This window comes from Sardina pilchardus, chromosome 18 (genome assembly GCF_963854185.1).
Source record: "Sardina pilchardus chromosome 18, fSarPil1.1, whole genome shotgun sequence".
NCBI classification, from domain to species: Eukaryota; Metazoa; Chordata; class Actinopteri; order Clupeiformes; family Clupeidae; genus Sardina; species Sardina pilchardus.
Window position 1 is genome coordinate 29,133,122 of NC_085011.1, and position 24,683 is coordinate 29,157,804.

Here is a 24,683-nt window from a genome sequence, read left to right on the forward strand (position 1 = left end):
AACTCAATTGCTATTTCTAAATTGAATATATACAGAGAACGCAGTACAATACTCAATTCATCCATTATATGTCCTCTTTAAGTTACAGTCAGTTTTAGTAGTAGTTTTAGTTAGAGGTAGTTCAACGCTGAGTTTTTCCACCCTGTGAAAGCATTAATGGAGTCTATTCAACAGGGTGGAGGTCAGGAAGGATGGATGGATGAATGAATGGCATAGTACGCTATTAGTCTACCTGACTGAATTTAACTTTGGCAAAGCTGCCACTATTTCAGCCCGCTTAAAAGGTGCAGTAAGCCATGGTACATGATTTCAAGCTCACACATTTTTTTTGTCCATTCTGCAATAATCTTCTCACGACCGCTAGCTGTCCATTCCGAAAGTACACTGTAAAAAAGCCAGGTCTCTGTAGGCAGCTCAGGCTGCAAAAACTGGAATTGGAAACAAACGAATTGGGGGCAATCTGTCCCCCAAGCAAAAATGAAACCCAGCGTGGAGATTCTCTGGGGATACTGGAGGGGTGAGCTACCTCTCTGGTGTGTTTTGATTTGTCCTCGGTTAAAACATGATGTAAGCTATTTTAGACAAAGTCTGCTAATGAATTTAAATATGAACAGTACACCTTTAACACCCACTCTCTCTCTCTCTCTCTCTCTCTCTTGACACTGACACACTACACCTGCATCCCAGGTAAAGACAATACAATGACATTCCAGAAGTACAATAAATCTACCCCATTGTCAAAGGTAGGTCTACAAAACACAGGGTGTTGGTCTGCCAAAAGAAAACCCAAACATCCAAGAGATAGAATCTTCAAAATCAGACCCGAAACAATCTACCTGCCGATCCAAAACAACACTCAAACACTGCAACAAGAGGGCATAGTGAGGCGTTGCCACCTAGAAATCAGTTGACCCCAGTTGAACACACAACACCTGCGAGTTGCATGTTGCTTTACGTAAGAGCACTTGTTTAGTCCCAAAAACCTCATTTCACCTTCACTCAAATTCAGAGTTAATAGAAGAGTTCCACGCCTCCTTCATTCTCCTGATACAAAGCTATGAGAAGGTTTATTACCATTTCCTCCAAGTCAAAGGAGAATTCCGGCATTTTTTCACATAGATCTCTGTTTCTCAAGGTCACAGAGTACTGTTGACGCATATTAAGCATATTAAACTACTGTGCACAACTCCAAAGACTGTCAGACTAAAACAGGAATGTTGCCTGTCTAATACACCTAACGTAGACAACTGAACTGAACTTGTCATAGAGGCAAACCAAAGCTTCAGCTCTCCACAAACATTGAAGCAGCCACTTGACAAACTTCAACAGATCTACTCTTAAAGCTCATCAACGCTTCCAACTCACTTCAGTGCTCGAGTCGCAGTGTCTATTTCAACACATTTACTGTCTGAGTAAAGGCACAAGGAGGGCAGAACTCCCACATTAGTATGCGCAAGAGACCTGGAGCAAGCCATGGCTGGTCCCATCACACTTGTCAGTCCTCAGCTCAATGAGCTTGTCTGGAGAGCCCATCACAGTCTTACCCTCCCACATCCTACAGGGATGGCCTGTTTGTTTACAGGTCTGAACTTCAGCTCTTCCCCGGCACAAACAATCAATCAGGGGAAACCTCACCACACTTTTCCTCATCCTCCCCGCCTCCCCCTTTTTCACCTCCTCCCGTTTCCTCTCCTTTCCTTCCCTTTCCTACACAAGACTTGGAGCGCCAGGCGTTTCTGACATCACTGTGGTCTATTTTCCACCCTTTGACGCGTTAAAGCTGACAGAGGCTCCAACAGAAAGACAATGACAATTGTGCACCAATACAGAATGAAAAGGCATTTGGGAGGGGGTGTTAACAAATCCTCCCTAATTGGACAATTTCCTTCAGGTTTAAAAAAAGGAAGGCAAAAGAATGGAGGGGGCCCCGGGGCCTGTACTCGAAAGCATTGCCTGCACATGAGTCACAGGCGTCCTTTAATCTGCCTGATTTTAAATAACATGAGCTTCACTCCACTTCCTCACCACCACCCGCCACCACCGAACCATCCCATAATCCTCTCCCTCTCTCTCTCTAACCACGTTTGCAGAGTCCTCCTCCGGGGGCCTGTCAACTGTCGCTCGTGTCGCATGTGAGTGTAAAATTCAGCCAGAGCCAAGGAGGCGCAGAGTGGCTAATTAAACTCCCCTCATTTGAAGGCACCGTCAGTGATTCTGGATGGCATTACATCTGATGATATTTGAACCAAACACCGACTAGACACCAGAGAGCGACTCCTCTGAGTGAGTCCCTCTCCATTTCCTCATCCTCCCATCCTTCCCTTCTGGTGCTTTTTTTTTAACAGTTTACTTGTGGAATGGAGAGCTTGTCAATCTCGAGGAGGCATTCATCAAATGGGTTTACATGGGCACTTTTACTCTGATTAAGATCAGAATTATGGCTCAAATGGAACAGAAATGACACATATAAACACCTTGATTGGAATAAAACTGCCGATCCAACTAGAATTTTAATCAGAATGACCGAGGTTGACAGAGGAGATTGAACAGCCATGTATACGGCCAATCAGATCGCCCGCTGTGGCGTCTTGAGAAAAAGCAAAGCAGGAACAGCTACTGTATTCCGATCAAAGATTCTAGAGTGCTTGAGAGCACCTGATCAGAACGTACCCCATGTAAACAGATGACATGGAATTTTAACTCGGAATAGTTTCATTAAAAAAAAAATGTCCATGCAAACTGCTTATAATCTGTTAAGGCACCTTTTAACGGCACAGGACAGACCTGCAAACTAGCCACCAACAGCCACCAACATCCTCCGTTTCTCTCCAATCAACATCCTTCCTCTCTCAGCCAACCCAAATTCCAAATATAACTATTACGCATGACGCTAGCGCAGCCATCTACAAGACTGTTCAAAGACTGATTCAGATGACTTGAGTAAGGAAAAGTAATGGCATAATAATGCTACACTGCAAATGCCCAATGGCACAGGCTAAAGATGCACAGAGGCTATAGCCGCAGCACGGTGTCTGTGGTTGGGAGTCGGAGGGCTGGGTGATGTACCCTCGAAATGGGAGCCCTCTCTAGGCTGCTTTAGCTTTAATGGGCGGTTGCCAAGCGCAGGCAATTGATGAATTGAAGTGAATTGCATAACCTAGCTGCAGGAGAGGACTTAGTCACCCCAGAGGAGAGGGGGAGAGCAAGAGAGAGAAAGAAAGGGAGGGGGTAGAGAGAAAGAGATAGATAGAGAGAGATAGAAAGATAGATAGATAGATAGCGATACAGAGAGAGAGAGAGAGATGCAGAGACAGAGAGATAAAGAGATAGATAGAAATAGTAATACAGAGAGAGCGAGAGAGAGAGTGTGTGTGTGTCAAAGGCTTTGATGACGAGTCCACACACACACACACCCACACACACCACACACACACACCATATGAACTGTGAACTGTCTGTGTTAATTTCAGCCTGTGTGTGTGTGAAGTGCTGTGCAGACTCAGAGTTCTCTGCGCGGTGCACCATCAACAGAGTGTCCTCAGTGTCCATCCTGAGCCGAGCGACACATTAACCCCACAGAGGAATGCTTCCACTCAGACAAGCCCCGATCTATTCCCTCGCCACACACAGACTTCATTATGAGCACAGGAACAGACCGAGAGAGAGGAAGAGGCTGTGTGTGTGTGTGTGTGTGTGTGTGTGTGTGTGTGTGAGAGAGAGAGAGAGAGAGACCAAGTGTGTGTGTGTATGTGTATGTGAGAGAAGTGAGTGATTGAGAGAGTGAGTGAGTGAAACTGAAAGAGAGAGAGAGAGTGGGGAGAAAGACAATGAGTGAGACAGAGCCAGACTGACAAAGTCATGGAGGAAGGGAGAGAAAGGAAAAGCAAGTGTGAACTGAAGAGCGTGACTGAGGGAGGAGGAGAAGAGGGTGGGGGGGTTAGGAAGGAGGGATCCCCACAGTCCCTGTGCTTACAGAGATCGTAGCCACACGCACAAGCGCATAAGGAACTAGAGCAGCTCCTCTCGGAGAGCGCAGACGTCCACCAAGCGAAAACATAACCGCCTCCTGGATCCAGACGATGATACGGGTCACTCCCAGATTTAATCGTTTCATCCTTGGGTCATTTTAGACCTTCTCTAAAAATGTCATCGAAATCCATCCATACGTCTTTGAGTTATCTTGCGAAACAGACAAACAAACAAACAAGACAAACTAACAGGACAACCAATCAAACCCCGATGAAAACATAACCTCCATGGTGGAGGTAACTAGAGCAGCTCCTCTCAGGGCTTACAGGCTTCTCCCTAAAGAAGCTGTGGAAGGCCATGCACATCCCATGGCAAAGTGGATGGGTGCAGGATCCAGTACAAGAGTATCCAAAAAGAATAAAGGGATATGATCCGCACACCATGTGGCTTCCATTCAGTTTTGTAGGGCTTTTCGTTTTGTTTTGTGACATTCAAGACGAGTGTCATGTGAAAGGGAGCTACATGCTGAGCGGATCATCCCTTATCGTTGTTGTGTACAGGCTTCTCCCACCAAAACAAACAACGCCGGGTCTCGGCCGCCGTCAGTTCCAGCGTTGCCAGGTGCGGTAAGCAGGCACCTGGAGCAGAGGCTAACGGAGCAGTGATGATGGCACCGCACAATAACAGGCAAACACAGTCTCCTCGCTTGCTGACAACCAGCCTTTTAAGTTTCCACAGCAAGCATCCGGAGTGTTGACGTCTGTGTGGAGTCTCATACAAACAGACAAGCGGCTCTGAAATAATCATGGCGCAGTGGCGGTGGTGGTGGTGGAGCATTCTCACGAGAGCCTTAAATATCTATATGCATTTTTAATGGGGATGCAGTGGATAAGAGTGAGTGGACACTCCTATCCAAACAAGAACCGTAGCCAAAAAACACGAAGAAATGAAGGGGAATTTATGGCCGTTATGTTTCAATTCGGCACGCACACACAGAGAGACACAAACACAAACATTGCACACACACACAAAAATGCATACACCATAAAGAAAACAGTTTGGTCAGGGAGGCAAGCCCATGTCTCAGCCCACACAGACAGACACACTCAAACACACACACACACACACACACACACTCAAACACACACGCACACACACACACACACACCTCCTCCGTCTCCACCCAGGCCCAGTGATACATTATCTACTGTACGAGTATTGTGTGCCACAGACAAATCAGAGATAAGAGGGGGGAGAAACGGGCCGTATTTACACGGCAAACAAACCCCCGCGCTTGGCCCCCCCACAAGGCCCGATCTGTCAAGGCACAGCTCGGCTGGGCGAGGGGAGATGGACCCGCTGATAGGGAGGCCGGGGGCATTCCACGCATTCCAGACACACCTACACACCTACGCAGTACACATGGACACACGCGCACACACACACACACACACACACACACCTGCTGTCTCTGCTGAAGACGAGGTGTCAGGTAGTAGTAGTAGTAGTAGTAAATTAGACATTAAATTAGATTGTTTAAATCTACATTTCATAAAAAAACAAATCCAGAACTTATGGAGGTAGCAAGAGGTGTGAGGTAGTTCCACAGAGAGAGAGGGAGAGACAGAGAGAGAGACAGAGAGTAGGAGAGAGAGAAAGCAATAGACAGAGAGAGAGCACGAGCAAGAGACAAACAGACAGAAAGAGAGAGCAAGAGACAGTGACAGAGTGACAGAGAGAGAGAGAGAGAGAGAGAGAGAGAGAGAGAGAGAGAGAGAGAGAGAGAGAGAGAGAGAGAGAGAGACCCAGTTAGCAGGGCAGTAGTGTGGTGACGCAGGGCCCGGGTCACACACAGCAGGAAGTTCTCAGAACAGATGAAACAGAGAGTGGATGCTGGAGCCAGGCCAAAAGTGCAGCCGATAGCCTACATCACAAAGTGACAGTGACACCATAACACACACCACGGCACACACGCACGCACACACACTACAGTCACACACACCTCACACTGCACACCACACACACAGTGCAGCTGTGCTTCCAAAGATGGCACAAGGCTAGAACAGCCACAGAAATGGTGAAGGCAGGACTCCGCTAAAGAGAATAAAACCACACTCTATAACCTGATGTAAGGACAGCCATTTTTAGTTGCATCATCACAACTTACAACAAGCACCACTGTTTCTCCTCTGTCCTGCATTTTCACATTTTCAGGGATGTACAACAGTGCAATCTGTGTACGGACATGTCTGAAGTCTTTGCGTATGTGTGAGTGTGTGTGTTTTCATGTGCGTGTGTGTGTCTGTGCACATTACTAAACTGAGCAGGCAACACAAGAGAAAGCAAACAAAGTAACTAAACAGTGCTGTGGATGCTCTACTCCAACCTGGACCCTCATGGGCCAGGCTGGATCCCCCCCTCATTCCCAGGCTACAGAATGCTGTTCTGAACTCAGCAGCTTGGCCATTGCTCTGGGGACTGCTCAATGGGTGCCTCTCTAAAGAGAGCTTCTGTGAGCGTACAGAGGACTGGAGAGCGCGTATGGCCAGCCAGCCGTACTACTGTACCTTGTTATGGGCAGGAAGGTATCTCAGGGTTCACAGTTTAGGGAAAATACTATCTAAGTGCGATTATTACAATTGAGATTTTACAATTGCGATTTGATCAGCGATATCATTATGAAAGTCAAATCTCAGTTCAATATTAAATTTTTTGCTTTCTGTTGGGCCACTTGTGATTGGTGAGAATGCCTTGCATAGCGTTTGTGCTACAGTAGGTGAGCTTCATGGTCTGTCACACAAGGAGGAAGACATGCATATTAAAATCGTGGATGTGACAGGATAAACCATTGGGACAGAGCTGCGAGCTGCACGATTAATTGAAGCCTTTGCGATAAGCTAACCGTAATATTTCAAATTGCACCCTAATTGTGCAGCCCTACCCTAAGACAACCAAAATGCCACAAGCTACTGAGCACTGCCCCTGCTTCTAGGCAACCAGCAGGGTCAAAGGTCTACAAAGAGAATCAGGCTGCTCACTGATCAGACAAGGACGCAGATGAATAAATACCTTAGATATCTATATAGGTCATAGATAACTAAAGGAAAGTGTCTAATACATTAGTTATTTGCTTTAGAGAATGAGAGTAAGAGAGTCTGACCAATAACCCCCACCCTGCAAGGGAGCAGTGAGCAATTTATATAAATTATTACATTTGTTATTATTATTATTATTATTATTGGGGGGGGGGGGGGGGGGGGGGAGTGAGTGGGAGAGAGAGATGGGGTGGGATCGTAAAATGACCAAGGCCAGACTCAACCCAGGGTCCCCATGTGCATTTGAACCCGAATATGGTACTGGTGCTGTAACCGCCTGAGTCACAGCACCCCCAACAACCTCTGCTTCCCCCCTCTAATACAGTGGAGCACATGGTGGAGTATCGCCACCTGAGGAATGGCCTGGGTTTGAACCCCAAACTAGACATTGCTAGTCCCTGTTGCTTTGGGTAAAAGAGTCTGGTAAACCCCACACATCCCACTCCGACACAGAACTACCGTGGTTCAGAGATAGGCGGGCCCTGAGGTGATTTCCCACTGCCTGAGCCAGACCTCAACTCCGATGACATCATAACTACGAGAGAAACCTTGCTCCCTTGCAAATTGACCTCAATAGTGTCAAGTCAAGAAGAGTGAAACTGAACAACTGAATAGCAACTGCCTCAGGGTTCCGGGTTGCCACCTCAGGAGGCTAAACTATCCCAACGTTCTCAGATTGGTCGGCAGGCACCCAGACAGGACCTCATAGACATCATAACTCTTATGAGGACTGTCTGGAGGTGTTTTCATTCACTGAGATTATCTGTCTCTTCATATACAATGGGCATGTGGTCACAGGCCTTGTAAGATAACCCTGAAATCAATGCCAGGGAGTGATACCAGAGCTCTGGTCTGTTCTATTCTGTCTGGCAGAGAAACAAAGAAACACCAGAATGGTGACTGAATTCTTCCTCTCCCCCCGAGCACATTAATATTACATAAACTCATGGTGAACTCTGGTGTGAACAAGACACACAGGCAGCCCTCCCTCCCCTTTCCCCCCCACACGTCTGTCCTCCGCCATACTGCTTAATGCTTCATGAACAGAGCTCTTTAACATCAGAGGCAGTCAACAAGGAAATGATGTCATCCACGTGCGCCCAGATTTCCTTGACTGACCATTGTCACCAGTGCACTCAAGGCAATCTGGCTATATCAAAGCAGGCTACATTCCATGTTAATTACTTGGTTAAGGGAACAGTCCCATTTGTGGTGTTTGAGTAATTGGTGGGGGAGCAATGTGGATTTTACAATTCAATCTCCACAGCCCTGAATGGAAGCTTTCAGTCCTACAGCGCTTTTGCAAAGAGGCATGCATGCCTGCCTGTGTATGTCTGCTTGGCAGTGGAAAAGCCAGAATAACCATGACGATAGAGGCAGGGAGGGAATTAACGGAAGGGAGAAATAAGCCTTCATTCTTTTGTGTCCGTAATGACTTCTGTTGCCATTACTTCATATGGAATGCCTCTCACTCATGGAAAACAGCAATGAGCCAGAGCATCTGTAAGGGCACGGTGCTCACAGCTACAACGTCAAGCCCTTGGAGACGACAAATGGGCACACACACACACACCACACACACCACACACACCACACACACCACACACACACACACACACACACACACACACGAGCAGTACACAAGCATACATATGCGCACACACACACAAACGTACAAGTATACACACACACATACACACCCGGACGCACACTCTGTCTCCTGCTCCCCAGAGAGTGACTGTAGGGAGTGGAGCCATCACAGAGTCGGGCCAGACACTATAATAGGGCAGCCTGTCAAGAAAGAGGCCGATGATGAAAACTCTGGAATCAGAATGGGAATGTGGATGGAAGCGCTGGCCGTGTTCCTCCACCTGATGAGCTCACATGGGTGGGCAGGAGGCACGGGGCCAGCCACGGGCCCTCTGAGCCCCTCACACCACACAGCCCATCCGCCTGCCAGGAGCAATACCTCACCGCTGGACTCGTTTGTGTGGTCTCTCTCTGGGCATGGAAGCACACACACACACACACACACACTACCCAGTGCTGACCAAGTCAGGTGCCAAATCACACGCCTTGGTACTTAGTAGAGGGAGGGAGCAGTTGAGATGCTGCAGGAACAAGTTGGGCTATTCATCAGAAAAGAAGCAAATTCATCAGGCGACCTATGGAATATACCAAAGTCCAGAGTGAATGTGTGTGGATCTGTTTTCTCCTTCTGTTTACGGCCTGCTGACTGCTTCGCTTTGCTCGGGAACACGCACGCTTGGCTTGACGGCGTCGCTAGCAGACCTGTGTGTGAACATCCCCCATCGCTCCCTTCAGCATGGCTGCATGTTCACTGCTGAGCTCTGCGCTGCGCTGCTCTCTTCCTGAGGCTGGCTGCCTTGTTTCCCCATCCACTTAGAGGCCCATCTAACTCATTACGCTGTGGATGAGTGCCCCACTACTGTTGGATTCTGAAGGGGGCAGCCAGCCTGTCTCTGGGTCTCTCTGTCTCCACTCAAGCCACACGCCATCTTGGCTTACGGACCACCAAGGCTGCTCATCATTAGTGCACAGCACAGCACAGCACAGCACAGGCACAGGCACCACAGCTTATATACTTTTTCATGCATGCGTGCATTGCATGTGTCTGCTTGTGTGCTCTAATATGCTCAGACTTCATATGTTTGTGCTGTGCAAACATGAAATCAGAGCATTTGCATGAAAAAAAAACAGCCTCACACTGACACTAGACTACAGTACACTCCACACAACATCCACTGTGTGGTGACTGGGCCCAGCAGTTGTGGCTGATGATTAGGCGTACATCCCATCCATCCACAGAGAGCGCCGATGTGCACTGTGCTAGAAAGATGCTGAGATGGGCTAAGCCCCCCGTACCGCTTTGTGTGCCTTTTCAGAGATCAGCAGGCAAAAGCTGGAAAATGCCTGCAATCATTGTCTGTGACTGTCAGCGTTGCAAAATGCACAGCAAATAGCAATTACCAAGATTTATGCACTGTGGAGACTGGGGGGCATAGATGGATGGCAGCGTTTTGCTTTCTCCTTCAGCCAACAAAACAAGACAAGGGGACTGGCGAGAGAGGGAATGAAAAACGTGCGGAATGCCACTCGGTTTGGAGAGGAGGGAAAACAGCTGAAAAACAGATCAGATTTCTGATTTGACTCGCATCCAAGAGGACCAGAGCAAAGCCGAGAGAGGAAAAAAAGAGAATGAGAGCGAGAGCGAGTGAAAGAGAGCAGAAAGAGAGAGAGAGAGAGAGAGAGAGAGAGAGAGAGAGAGAGAGAGAGAGAGAGAGAGAGAGAGAGAGAGAGAGAGAGAGAGAGAGTTTGCGGGGAGCTGCCTTGCAGTGCCAGAGGAAAAGTGGGTAACCCACTTACTTCCTAGTCGCCTCGTCTCAGCAAAGGGTCCTCTCTCTCTCCATCTCTCTCCATCGCTCTCTCTCAGTCTCTGATTAAAATTGATGTGCTTAATGAAGACAGGGATGTAGCTCCCTAGCCTTGCTCTGCTGCCCATTCGCTGCCTGCCTGCCTGCCTGGGCCTGCTTAAAGCACGGGTCTGGAGGGAGGAGGGAGGGCTGCGCTGGCCTAGTGGGGAGGACCACCCACACAGCATTATGGGTAGAGATGAATGGCTCCAGTCTGGGGGACTGCACTATGAGAAAAGTGTGTGTGTGTGTGTGTGTGTGTGTGTGTGTGTGTGTGTAAGGCAAAAGAGCAAGCAGAAGAGGGAAGAGGGAGATGAAGAGACATCAGGCAGGACGGACTAAAAGATGTTACTGTGGTACTCATCCTCTCCTCCCACCTCTGGGGGACAGATCCGTCAGTACTGCGCGTGAGCATGTCTTTTTTTGTTGTTGCCAAAGGACGACTCCAGTCTAAGAACAACCTAGGGTCTATTTTTGGACGATAGAGACTATAAAGAGTCGTTGGGGAGTTCTTTAAGAGAGAAGGAAAGAGCTGAAGAGAAATGGCACAAGTAAGACACCCTCTCCTCTCCTCTTCTCTCGCACCAAAACCTGCCCCCTGGCAGTGCGGGCACCCCTGTCACTATGAGTCATCACTGCCCATCACAGACTCCGTCCCCCTGTAACCTCTGCTGAACCATCTAAACAAACTGCTCCACTTCAGGCCTCCTCCTCCTGAGCATGATCCTGTCTCTCCCATACCACCTCCTCCTCAGTCTCTCCCATACCACCTCCTCCTCAGTCTCTCCCATACCCCATACCACCTCCTCCTCAGTCTCTCCCATACCACCTCCTCCTCCTCAGTCTCTCCCTTACCACCTCCTCCTCAGTCTCTCCCATACCACCTCTTCCTCCTCAGTCTCTCCCTTACCACCTCCTCCGCAGTCTCTCCCTTACCACCTCCTCCTCAGTCTCTCCCATACCACCTCCTCCTCCTCAGTCTCTCCCATACCACCTCCTCCTCAGTCTCTCCCATACCACCTCCTCCTCAGTCTCTCCCATGCCTCCTCCTCTTCAGTGTCAGTGTGACCCTGCCTCACTCACGCCACAGTTATTGTCGGCAACCCAACCTCCCTCGCACTCCCACCCTTCCCCTCCCCTCTCCTCCCCGCCCCTCTTACTGGCAGAGGCGTCTAGTTGGAGAAGCCAGAGGAGATCAGATCATATGAGGATAATTGGGACATCTGGTCTCCAAGAGAGGACAGCGCTCTTAATAGTCCACTGCCAGAGTAAGTAAGGGGCTATGTGGGCAGACTAAAGGGACTGGTGATTAGGCGGCCTCTTTGCTGTATAAAATGTCCTCCTGGTCCGTGGTCACCTTTGCCCAGCTCGTGATATCAAATTAGAGAACACTAATGAGGACCTGAATGTGGAAACGCTGTCCAAGGCCAGGTGGAGGAGTCTGAAGTGAGCCAATCTGACAGGGACAAGACAAGCAAGCCAGCCAAAGACAAACGCTCTGGATTTTCAGGACGAAAAAGAACGTTTGGTTCACACAGCCACAGCTATAGCCTAATAAATGCAACGAACTTCAGCTGCTTGGATCTTCTTGAGGCTTAATTTGGCTCTCAAAGCACACTTTGCTTTCAGAAAAAGACAAACTGCCCTAAAAAAAACCCTTCAGACAAGGTCGTCAAGCGATGTGGAAGAAAACAGCCGTCACAGCCAGTGGTAGGACAGCACTCTGACAGGACCGTCCACGCCGAGTCCTACAGCTATTTCCACATCTGTCAAAGAGCATCCTCTGGAGTCTCCTGCATGTCTGATGCATGTCACCATCTCAAAAAACGACCCTGTGGATGGAGCCCGACGGTCGATATTTTCAGCAGGTCTGTTCTACATTCGACTAGGACCTTTATTCAGAGAAGTGTAAGCTAAATGCAAGCTCTCCATCTCACAAGCAGAGGGCAATACACTGTACCTGGTTAGAAGATCTGCTTTGCTTTAGCTACGAACACAATCCGATCTACTCTGACAGAACTGCTAGCGTAACATTTCAGAAAGTCCATCCAGACTCCATACTAATGAGCCAATAACCTTGAAGGAAACCAGTAGTCTTCCTACACATGATCACATCTGGGCCTATAACCACTGCATGCCACGAGCCTAGTCTATCTTGCACACAGGCGAGGCGGCTCATGGCATGCAATGGCTATAGGCTATACTTGGACTTGGAGAGGGAGACGGGATCCTCCCTTGGTTTCCCCTGACTGTAGGCGCTGGTTTGAAGTTACAAGGGGGATGGGGTGCCCACCACTCGCATTTCAGGGAAATCAGCAAGCGAGAGCCTATATCCACCAACAGTTCCAAGAGACGCCCTGCTAACTCTTTCGGAATGTAGGCGTTGTGATAAACCCCACATGGCCATGTTTCGCCACTAACTAAACTACTGTGAGATAGTTTAGCAATAATGAATAACAGGACAAACAGACCGATTGTCGCGACGGCATCTTACATAACATGTGGTCTACAAGCTAAAGGCACTCCTGAAAACCCTCCATATTTCAAAGTCTAAGATTCACCAACAGAGCTATATGTGGCTCCCTAGAATACAATTATACCTTCATTATTTATAGAAGTACATCTGGTGGCTTTTTACTGAACTAGAGGCCTAATTCATTTAGCTCTTGCAGCTGAGAACCTCTTGTTTCCATGTTCAGTAATGTGCTAGGCAGGCATGTGATGCCACCCGAAAGAGATCAAATTAATTTAGGCTTCTATCACTCACTATTGTGTTGGAAATAAACTGCAGCCTATTGCCTGTAGCATACAATATGCACGATCGGAGAACCTCGAAAACACACAACCAATGACTGACAACCGTTTTTTTTCTTTTTCTTAAGTGAGTGAGCTTGTGGGACGTTACTCAAGTTCAAACAACACTCAGCCACTCAGAGAGCTAGGCTTCACACACAATAACCATTCTAACCATATTACTGGCTTCCTGTGCCTTACTGCTGCGAACAGTAAGAAGGCGGCTCAGTTCAACACACACACACACACACACACACACACACACACACACACACACACACACACACACACACACACACACACACACACACACACACACACACACACACACACACACACACACACACACACACACACACACACACACACACACACACACACACACACACACATACACACACACACACACACACACACACACACACACACACACACACACACACACACACACACACACACACGCTTAGCAGGAAGGTGTTACAGAGGTAGTGTTGGAGTGAGAATGATGAAGGCTGCAAAGGCCTGGAGAATAACTTGGGACTTATCCATTAACAATACAAGGGAAAAGTAATAAAGGGAAACAAATGACAGAAATTAAGCAACTGCAATGCAGTGTAACAGTTGTGTTAACTGAAACGTGTTTTAAAACTATGGTTTTAGACTGAATTTACACTGCAATTGCAAGGGCAAGTGCAGATTCAGAGTGCAGGCATCAAATAAGTACAGACGCTCAACTTAACCCTTTCATGCGCAACGTCCACATGCGTGGACAGTAACTTTAACTCTGTTTTCTACTTATTTATCATGTTGATATACACCAATCCACTTCAGGGCAGTTTTAGTAGGTCCTTGGCAATATATTAACAATATGTATCATCTTATATTTGGAATATTGACTGCTTGATGACATCATCAATTCAACATGAGTGACAGTAATGGCCATATGCTGAATGCTCCAGGCATATCTGTAAAAAGCTAGTACTCAAGAAGGCAAAATCATGTAAAAAAAATATTATGCTGTACAGGAGAGTGTGTTGAACAACTCTATGTTTTCAGAAATTAAATAGGATGTAAAATAGAGTTTGTAGACCACAAAAAGCAACTGTCCACGTATGTGGACGTTGCGCAACAGAGGAGTTAAATGGCCAAAAATTAGATTTTGTAACTAGGACTTTTTTTTTTTTTTTTTTTTCAAATATGATTTTAATTGCTTTAAATTGCAAAGAAACAAACATTTGGTAAACATATTTATAAATAATGACCTAATTACATGTGGTAATGGCAAGGTGGTATGGTAATATGGGGGTAGTAGAGGGGTGGGTGGGTAGTAGAGGGGTGGGTATGAGAGTACTAGAGGGGTGGGTGGGTTAGTAGTAGAGGGATGGGTAGTATGGATGTAGTAGAGGGGTGGTTGGGTAGTGGTGGTAGTAGAGGTGGGTAATATGGGGGTAGTAGAGGGGTGGGTGAGGGTCGGTGAGCAATAATGGGGGTAGTAGAGGGGTTGGGCGGGTAGTATGGAGGTAGTAGAGAGGTGGGTGGGTAGTATGGGGGTAGTAGAGGGCTGGGTGGGTAGTATGGAGGAAATAGAGGGCCATAGTTTCCACATTTTCTGTCATTACATTTTTTCTTTTTTACCCCTTTGTTGCGCACTGTCCACATACGTGGACAATAACGTAACTTCTATATAAAAGCATATTTTTAAAAAATTCCAACTGATTTTCAATATTGGGCTCATGTAGAGTAAGAAAATCAATACTAAAAAAATCTAGACACTTTTTTTCATAATGCGTGCATGAAAGGGTTAAGAAGACAATGCAATTTCTTGTGGTTAAAACAAATGCAAAGGAAACGAAAGGTGGAGCAAGCATTCAAAAAAGACAACGCTCCAATTGCCGCCCAAATGCAGCTCCACCAATGAGCTGTGCTCTTGAGCTACAACTTCTCATGATGGCGGGAGGGTTCTGGAGCGCAGCTCAACCAATGAGCTGCGATCTTGAGCTACCACTTCTCATGATGGCGGGAGGGTTCTGGAGCACAGCTGATAAAAAAACCACGACAGGAAGTTCAGCTCTGATAGACGCACCACTCGAGACACACCACTCGTCCCAGCCATGCATACGATGCCTGCATCACAACTCAAGTGTGTGTCTCACTGGCTAAAGACCTTGTCATGAGGTCACGTCAATTAGAATTCACTCTGCCACTCAATAAGGTCTTATACTGAGGAAGCTGAGCTCAATGCATTAGGCTGCTGTGGTTGGTGTAACATCCTTCTCTTGCACTGTTTGGTCAATCATGCATGCTAAAAATGTACCATAATATGGAGCTGGGGCTGAAACTTGAGCTAAAGCCACTTCCCTCACACACCCATCCCTCTATGGAGCTTGTGGTGTTTGAATTTAATTAAAGGAATATAAGGGCTTCTTTTAAAAGTAGAAGTTTATACAGAAACACTGTACATTCTATGATCAGAGTAGAGTAAATGTACACCAACTATTCGAGCTTGCAAATTAGCACACACCATGCAAGTAGAGACGATGGACAACTATACGACCTCAAAATCATGTCAGGCTTTTATCATTTGAACTTAGAATTTAACACGTTCCGCACAGCTCCAACAGGGCAGTCCCTCTTACCCTGGACCCTCAAAAAAAAAAAAAAAGCTCAAAGCAAACCTAAACGCCAAATGAAGCAAGCATCCTTGCCCCGCTGTCCTGCCCCACTTCTGTCTAAAAAGACATCATGCTCACTTGACCTTGGGAAATGGCTCTGACAAGGCGAGGCCATGGCACTTCAACCGTACGTCCCTGCTTCTCACATAACTGTCAGCAGTAATTAGCCTCCGTCAGAAGTAGGCCAGCCCTGATGACTCCCAGTCCTCCGGTCACTCTAACACCTCCAGGGCCATAGCCCCCCGCCTAACCTCGCCTATCTATCTATGGCCCGGTGGGTGATCGCTCTACACTGTGAGGGGACTTTGGCTGGCTGGCTGATAAAAAAACTCAACAACAACAACAGCAGCCGCACAAACATACAACACAAGTGTCAGGTCACTGGGGGGGGGGGGGGGGGGTCAATAACCACCTCGACAGACACAGCGATGAGGCGTAAAGCAGTCAAGTAGAGCAAGATAAGATAAGACCTAGATTGACAAATTGGCATTTCATAAGATCACAGAACTCAGTTACTATTATGATGATACTGATGCTTCGCCGCACAGACACAAGCTATGACTCCACTCCGACAACTGGTATGCAAGTCCATCATTGTTGACTGCAATCAATCACAAATTCATTCCACCAATCAATACTTCTCATACAACAAATAACACTCCCTGACCCTCCACACCCATGTCTGAAACTGACCTAATTGATCAAGATTGATTAGTCAATTAAGGCAAGTCCATCCAACCATTTGGAACACTGTTATCAGTAGTGTAACTATTTCATCACACACACACACACACACACACACACACACACACACACACACACACACACACACACACAGTCTTTATCTGACAGCCTCTGAAATATGCAGAGCATTTACACTGGTGCTGGCTCCTGGTATCAGCATCTGTTCCTAGAAAGGGAGAGCAGAGGGAAACGATCTGGAAGGAGTGATAGATAGCTAAATAAACTCATTTGTGGAGTGGGGTTTTATTTGAGCACCACAGTAGGAAGGACCACTCGTCAGACACCGGTGGGAGAACAGAATTAGGGGGGAAAAAAGAAGACGTCAGCAACATTGTTCTGTGCAAATTCTGACAGGGTCTTGATGAAACACATCACTGTGGACAGGAATTCTTGGAACTGTCAACTGTGAACATCATCGCTGAATCAGCAGCACCCAATGAGTCCCCGTCAATTAATTTCCTTCCCATTCTGAGATTTGCATGTGACATTAGCGTCACTGTGAAAGGAATGTCCTTCCTACGGCTTCTAATTGTTTGGAGGAGATGAAAGGAGCCCCGAGTGAGCAACACACACTTCCCACAGAGCGTCTGTCAGTGCAGCTGACAATGTCAGCACGTCCACGCTAGTGAAATGGAGAGGGAACTGCCACTGATTTCTCCTGTAAAATCTCAGATACCACAACTTCTGAGTGAAATAAACCCACTTAAGTTTAAGATGAATCTACACATTTCCCATAAACTGTGGAGAAGTAGTCTAGGAGAGAACTGTGGAGAAGAAGACTAGTCTTCAGTCATTATATGATTGCGTAACCTCTGTATTTCAATGTCTTATTTAGTGTCTTAGGCAGTCTGTGTTTCCCAGAGTATATGGATTAAAAAATGAATCAAAAGTGAAACCTTCAAAACCATTTCATAAAACAAAGCTATATAATTTAGTATGTAAATCATTGCCTGTGCCTGTGTGTTGGCCGTATACTGCAGCAGTCATTAAAAAGAAATGCATGCAGTGCAGTCCCACAATGAAATAAAACCACACAGGCGTTTATTCAAGGGTCTCCTCCTGAAATGAAATGAAATGAAATGACACGAAAAGCTGCATGAGTCACTGCATTACCCAGAATGGAGCTCACAGTAGAGCAACACAATAGTCCTACAGGAGGGCCAACTACTGTGAGTCTGTGTGTAGCATGTTGTATGTTTATGGAGAAAAATGGTACACCAGGAGAAAGAGAAGAAAACTAGGGCTACATCCTCTGAAATGCTCTGGGTGCTACCAAAGGGCATCCTCCTTTCCTTCATTTCCTTATTTTCTGCTGCTGTGCGTTGCTTTCTTTCCATGTCTTCTTCCCTGAGTCACGTCACCCACTCAGAGATATTTTTACGCCGCCTTGCAACAAACAAACGGCGATCTGGGCAAACTTCCTCCCAGGAGGAACCAAATAAATAAATAAATCACGACATCTTGGTGCTCCTTGCTCCACCACCATCCTCTCTGAGCATCAGCTCAAAGGTTTGGAGCCTGTGGTCGTGTCTGCGGTGGCTGTGTGCATAGTAGCCATGCATGCTGCTGATTGACAGTGAAGTTGAACATATCCTTTCTTGGGTTAACATTCAGGAGACACAGACAGGCATACCATTTACAGCGTAATTTCTCATAAGAATAGTCTGCTAAGGCCGATGGATGACGAGATGATAGCATCTACTGGACCATTAGACCGGTGTGTCGACCACATTATGCCATGTAGCCTATGCTCAGAGGCATAAGTGGCATTCTGAGGATTGCCAAATGTCAGGAAACCACAAAGGAAGCATCTGAGTCCCTGTCTCATTGTTCTGTCTCCGTCCTTCCAGTCTACTAAGGTGATCAGAAAGGGACACAGGATGGAGACGTCCATTGCTGGTTTGCTGGTTTGCCACTCATCAAATTCTAACAATTAATTTTATGCAAGATAAGATCAAAGATGTGCACCCAGAGCGTTACAAGACAGATAGCACTTGTTGTAGCCTAAAGCCAGGATTATGAAGTGAAGCACACACAATTCTAAGGAAAACCAATAGCTTATATGCCATTCTTGAGCCGTTAATTACAATAACCCTGTGCTCAAAAGCACACAGGCGATGAGGTAAGCGCACTGGATGACGTCGCAATAATAATAGTAGCCTAGGCTAACTCACTCTAACCAAAAATCTTTCCCATGTACTTATTCAATGCATCTTTCTTTCAGTTATTGAATGAAGAGGTAAATGTATCTACGCACAATATTACTGGTCACATTACATTCAATATTAAGAAATTACGCAAAGACACCGTATTTGCTTGCCAGTTTTGATGTCACTACCTCTGTGCTTGTATGAGGAAGTATCTGTCGAGCTGGCTAGCGTTTTAAGATTGCTAGCTACACTATGATAGCTAGCCAGCTAGTCAACTAGCTACCCACTCAAAAACGAATAAGGAGCGTTGGACGCAATGCAATAAAGATAAATCATAATTTCTGCCCAGTGACTTTATGTTCATAACATGTTCAAAATGGCGCAATCTAACTGCTGAGCCACGCTCCACTTATGGCAAGTCTGCCCAAATGAAGCTTGCTAAATAATTAGCAGCTTCCTCAATTTTATAGCTCGGAAGCTAACGTTTATGTTAGCTAGCAGGCTAACTGTTACATTTGTTTATGACAAAGGTTGGAAGCGGAGTAGCTTGCTGAACCCTAGCAAGCAAATACGCGCTGAAATCGCAGAAACAAGCAAATGTTTTTTTATAAGAACAATAGAAAAGTTATTTATACTACAACATATGGAACACATTAAACTGTAATGTAAGCGGAAAGGAATACTTTGTTGCCATCGAATTCAACTAGTTATCAGATAACTACCAAAGAATAACATTTCTGACTCTTGTGTCTGCTTTTGCCAGATTGAGCGTTCTGGTAAATGTACTGTCTGTGGGAAACTGCATTCAGCATTCCAGTAGCTGCTTCACAGTTCTACCCAGAGGAATCTGGTGTATGTAAGCGTGATGGAGTGAGTTCACAATGTGAGGTAGGTTATCGAAGGGGTTAACTTGGATGCTCCAGTGAAAAATAACCAATGTCTGCTACACACAATTCATAGCGAGGAGTTCAAATGCAAGTTATTTCTTTTCAATTTCTTCTGTAACTCACTTGTGAGGTAGCTTGTAGCCTAATGACCGAGCTGCGGGTGGTGACTTGCCACAACAATGTTTATCAGGCTTGCTTGACCATCGTGTGCACTTCACTGCGCGCACTAGCCCTGGCCATAAAGATAGTTACAGACATCAGCATTTCTCACCTGTAATTCGGCCCGCTCCACCTCCCATTGTGCTCGTTCCACTTCAAAACGGGCCCATTCGTGCTGCAGGAAGTGCAAGATCCCCGGGATACTGTACTGTGCCCTTACCGCCTCTCCTCCATCGCCTTCGGGCAATGGTCCTTTTCCTCCACTTTGCAATATTGAGTTGTTATTATTGTTAAAAAAGACGCCGGGCCCTGCCTGTTCGTCCATGGCCGGGCTCGGGTAACGACACGGTACCAAATCGTTTCTGTGAAGATTCTCCTCCGCCGCTAACGTTCAAGATATGCGCCGCACTGAGAGCGTAACGTAGAATCTGCCAACGGCGAGTTGAACTGGGGGAGAGCAAACTCAATTTCTGACAGCCAGCTGCCATTCAATGACGTCAACCCGCATACTCACGCCCACAAGTGAGGGGGCGTTTCTTGAGACGCTAGTCGAGGCTTGTGGCTACACGCCTGCAGACAAAAGGATGCTTACGAAATATGTTTGTGTGCACATTTTTAAGTAAAGTTGATCAACATAATAAAGCCAACATAGTTTTAATCTCATACACAAATAAATCATCATTACATTCATTTGTGCGAAATGTCATGGTGATCATAATCTTCATGTCACATTCAATTCAACGCATATCCTGCATGCATTTGAACTCCTCAGGTAGATTAATTGTTGATCAGGCCTACCACCTTGAAATCAAATTACATTAACATCAAGGTTGAGATGCCATCCATCAGTGGTATTAATATATATATATATATATCAGTTATGTGGACATAGGTCTTATTCACATCAACTCATCTGGCAGAACAAATGCCACTGTTGTAGGTTATTTCAAGCCAGAATGTGCTTGAAAATGTAGAATGTATTATTTGTGCTCCTCACAGGAAAGCTATATCCTCTCAGCTGCTTCCCCAGGACAAAACTGATTTAGACAGGTGAATACTTAGACATGGTGAAGGCTCAGCTCTGATGCATCTCATGTGTCTTTATTGTGATTTCCATTTTTGCACCATCACAGCATAATACAGAATTCATTACAAATGTCAAGAAAACAAACCAAAAGAATGGAAACATTCCAGTGTGTGGAAGCTAAAAATAAATATCTTCAATGCCATTCCGTTGTTGTTGTGAAGTTCCTTCATTTTTATTTCACATTCTGGTCCAAGAAACAAACAGCAAAAAACAAACAACAAATGGAAAGCAAAAAAAACAAAGTGTATATTCACTTTATCTTTTTTTGTGCATGATCAAGGACATGCTTTTTGATAAACAATAAACAATATCAGCAATACTCCACCAGTGTTGATATGGATAGATTAATACAGGCCTAAAGTTATTCCAGCAGGAATGAAATGGCATTTCAAATTTGCATTGACACTGCCTTGTGTGACACAAGAGAACAAAGGCATCAGCTGACATGAAACAGCTGAAAATGTACCCGCATCTCTAGTGGGGAAACTGTACACAGACTTTTCCGCAATCCTTTCAAGCTATGCTTTAATGGTAACATTGGCAAGTTTTTCCACATTAAGGTTATATATTAACCATGCTTGACTCAAGAGTATCAAAGTCAGCTTAAGTAGTCTGCAGTATGATTTCTTGTTAAAAACTAACTAAGGAATGAATGGGGAAAAAAGCAAACATAAGGCATCTAAATAGGACAGACAAGCAAGGAGGCCTTTAAAATCAACAAACAAGGCAAAATAACAAGGACAGAACAACATACAGTAACCATTAAAGTTACACAGGTCAGTGATTCATTGAGAATGAGGGAAATGACATCATGATATAATGCTTTCAAATGTGCTTCATGAAAATGTTCTATTCATTACAATCCATAATGCAGTGTTCCATGTGACTCGGGGTGGAAAGAAAGAACATTCTGGGAAAATGAGATTCCAACAATAAAAATCCCTTTTACAAATTCACTGCTGTAAGCACATGAAAATGTGTTCCAAAAATGCCTTCATATAGCGTCTGTGACACACAATATTAAAAAGGCCCTTTATTCCGTATGTACACATATATATTATTTCCACTTTTAGGGGGAGTGCACTCTCAAACGCTCAGAGGAATGGCAACACAAACTCACTCTCTTTTACACACGCACACACACACACACACACACACACACACACACACACACACACACACACACACACACACACACACACACACACACACACACACACACACACACACACACACACACACACACACACACACACACACACACAAACAAACAAAAACACAAGGATCCAGTGACGGACATGAGTAAAACACAGTGACACAGTGATGAAAGACAGTAACGCAATGTGGGAATGAAAAGATGCGCTCTCTTCAGAAGAAGCTCGTCTTGAGTTTGATCGTGGGCGCGGCCTGCACGGTGGGCTGGGCCAGCCTGGCCGCAGCCATGGCCTTGCTGCTGGCCTGATTGGCCAGGATGGCCGTCTCGAGGCGGGTCTTCAGCTCGGGCGCCGCCCCGATCACAGTCTTGAAGGCGGCCGGGTACAGAGGCCCGATGCGCATCAGGTCCTGCAGGGCGAAATTGTGCAAGCCCTTGGAGGCCGGCGCGGCCGAGGAGAAGGCGTTCTCATCCAGCAGGTATGACACCAGGGTGGGGACGAGGAGCGCCAGCAACTGAACTCCTAGAAAGGGAAAGAGAGAGAGAGAGAGGGGGAGAGAGAGAGAGGGGGAGGGAGAGAAAGAGAGAGAGAGGGGATAAAAGAGACAAAGGTGAGTGAGTCACTGATCAGACTAGATGGGCAGGTGAGAACAAAGAAAGCGAGTGTGTCAAAGAGACATGAAGTGACAGGACACGCACACAAACACACACACACACACACACACACACACACACACAGAGTGAATGTGTAAGTAAAGCAGAGAGTGCCACAGGAGAGGGGTATGAAGCAAACATTAGATATTATGGTTCTGACAATAGATGTGGGTGAGGCGAGACTGACAGGTTCATTGTGTGCTCACACTCAGTGCTCACAATGGCGGCGGCGGTGACCATTTTTACATATAATTATACTCCATCTCCTGGAGGACCCAAGATTGAGTCATCCACTCTAGCTTGACAGCTGTGCAGAATCCAGTGAACCTAAATTTAACAATGTGTGCAAAACAACCCAAGTCTGTTTTATGATTATGGTGTTTAGCAGACGCTTTCATCCCATGCATCTTAAACATTAGATCAACGATTAAAATACTACTGTAACAGTCTTCAACATAAGAATAAAAGAAAAGTAGCAATGTACTGCAAAATGACCTAAACTTCAAAATAAACTTCACGGTATCTAATCCAGGGTTTGTTCTGCTATTGGACTTCCCAGCTGCTGAACATTATTTTACACAACCGTTGTAAATACCGCTTATGGCTTCCACCCCTTGATACAGTCCATGTGGATTTGTTTACAAACAGGCAAAGATAATCTCTGAAGAGCCATGTGAACTGACAAGGTAATATTACTTGATTTCATAAAAAAAAGTAGGCTATTGCACAATTGGCTGCGGGGGTTGGTTCTTCGTAAACGGGTAGGGTACGGCTGGGAAGGCGCATCATTACAAATAGTCCCTATTACAAACTAGTTGATCGTCAAAGCGGTTACTTTAAAGCGGTTTTATTAACATTAAAAACATTCAATGACTGGGCTGAAATCTCTTCCTCTTGGCTCTTTCTTTTTTCCCTGTCTTTTTCTCACACACTCTCTCTCTCTCTCTCTTCCTTTGCGCGCTCTCTTTTTTCCCTGTCTCTCTCTCTCTCACATACTCTCGCTCTCTTTTTCTCCCTCTCTCCTTTATGGATTGTTTCTCTAGCACTCTATTTTCTCCCTGTCTCTCTCACACACTCACTCTCGCTCTCTTCCGTCTCTCTCTCTTTTCCCCTGTTTTTCTCTCACACTCTCTCAGCTCACAGACTCTCACTGCCTCCATTATGACACTGCCACAGAAGGCTGATGACTAACGCTCACAACTTCCTGACCACCAAAGGTGGCTGCAGAAAACCCCATCCAATGGGTTGCACATTACACACAGAGCAAATTCCCATCACAGACACACACACACACACACACACACACATAGGGTTGCACATTACACACAGAGCAAATTCCCATCACAGACACACACACACACACACACACACACACACAGGGTTGCTCCTTACACACAGAGCAAATTCCCATCACACACAAACACACTCACACAGACACACACTCACACACGGAGTCCTCTAGGATGGCGTCGTGTGTGGGGACACCCTCACAGGATGAAGCACTAGACAGGGCAGACTGAGGTAACACAAATTGTTCCAGGGCAATGAGCCAGTAGATGTAGCGCTGTGCTGTGCTGTGCTGTGCTGTGCTGTGCGGTGTGCCTGCCTGTTTAGAATTCAGTGCAGGTTCAGAGAGGCATTCCGAGACGCAATTACAGAGCAGACACGACAAGCGGCTCCACTGACCCTATCGGCACCATCTAACACACAGCCCTGCTTTATACGCCAGCCATCTCTGGATACACACGCACGCACGCACGCACACACACACACTTTAGTCTGAGCTTTTGGAAAAACAAAGGAGAGACGAGAAAGAGACAGGAGCGAAAGAGAGGGAGAGAGAGAGAGAGTGTGTGTGTGTGTGTATGTGTATGACTTTTTACTTT

The 24,683-nt window shown here is 46.1% G+C and overlaps 2 protein-coding genes across 10 annotated transcripts in view; both read right to left on the reverse strand.

Moving 5' to 3' along the window:
• The window catches only part of LOC134063558 (striatin-like), a 43,388-nt gene extending 23,043 nt beyond the window's left edge, over nt 1–20,345 (reverse strand). For all 6 annotated transcript variants that reach the window (XM_062519133.1, XM_062519131.1, XM_062519130.1 and 3 more), the window contains exon 1: nt 20,016–20,345. In XM_062519133.1, coding sequence (XP_062375117.1) covers nt 20,016–20,228 — 213 coding nt within the window. In that variant the 5' untranslated portion in view covers nt 20,229–20,345. The remainder of the gene's footprint in view (nt 1–20,015) is intronic.
• A 638-nt stretch (nt 20,346–20,983) lies between these two features.
• The window catches only part of heatr5b (HEAT repeat containing 5B), a 39,160-nt gene continuing 35,460 nt past the window's right edge, over nt 20,984–24,683 (reverse strand). For all 4 annotated transcript variants that reach the window (XM_062519083.1, XM_062519082.1, XM_062519084.1 and 1 more), the window contains one exon: nt 20,984–22,666. In XM_062519083.1, the coding sequence (XP_062375067.1) occupies nt 22,359–22,666 (308 nt within the window). In that variant the 3' untranslated portion in view covers nt 20,984–22,358. The remainder of the gene's footprint in view (nt 22,667–24,683) is intronic.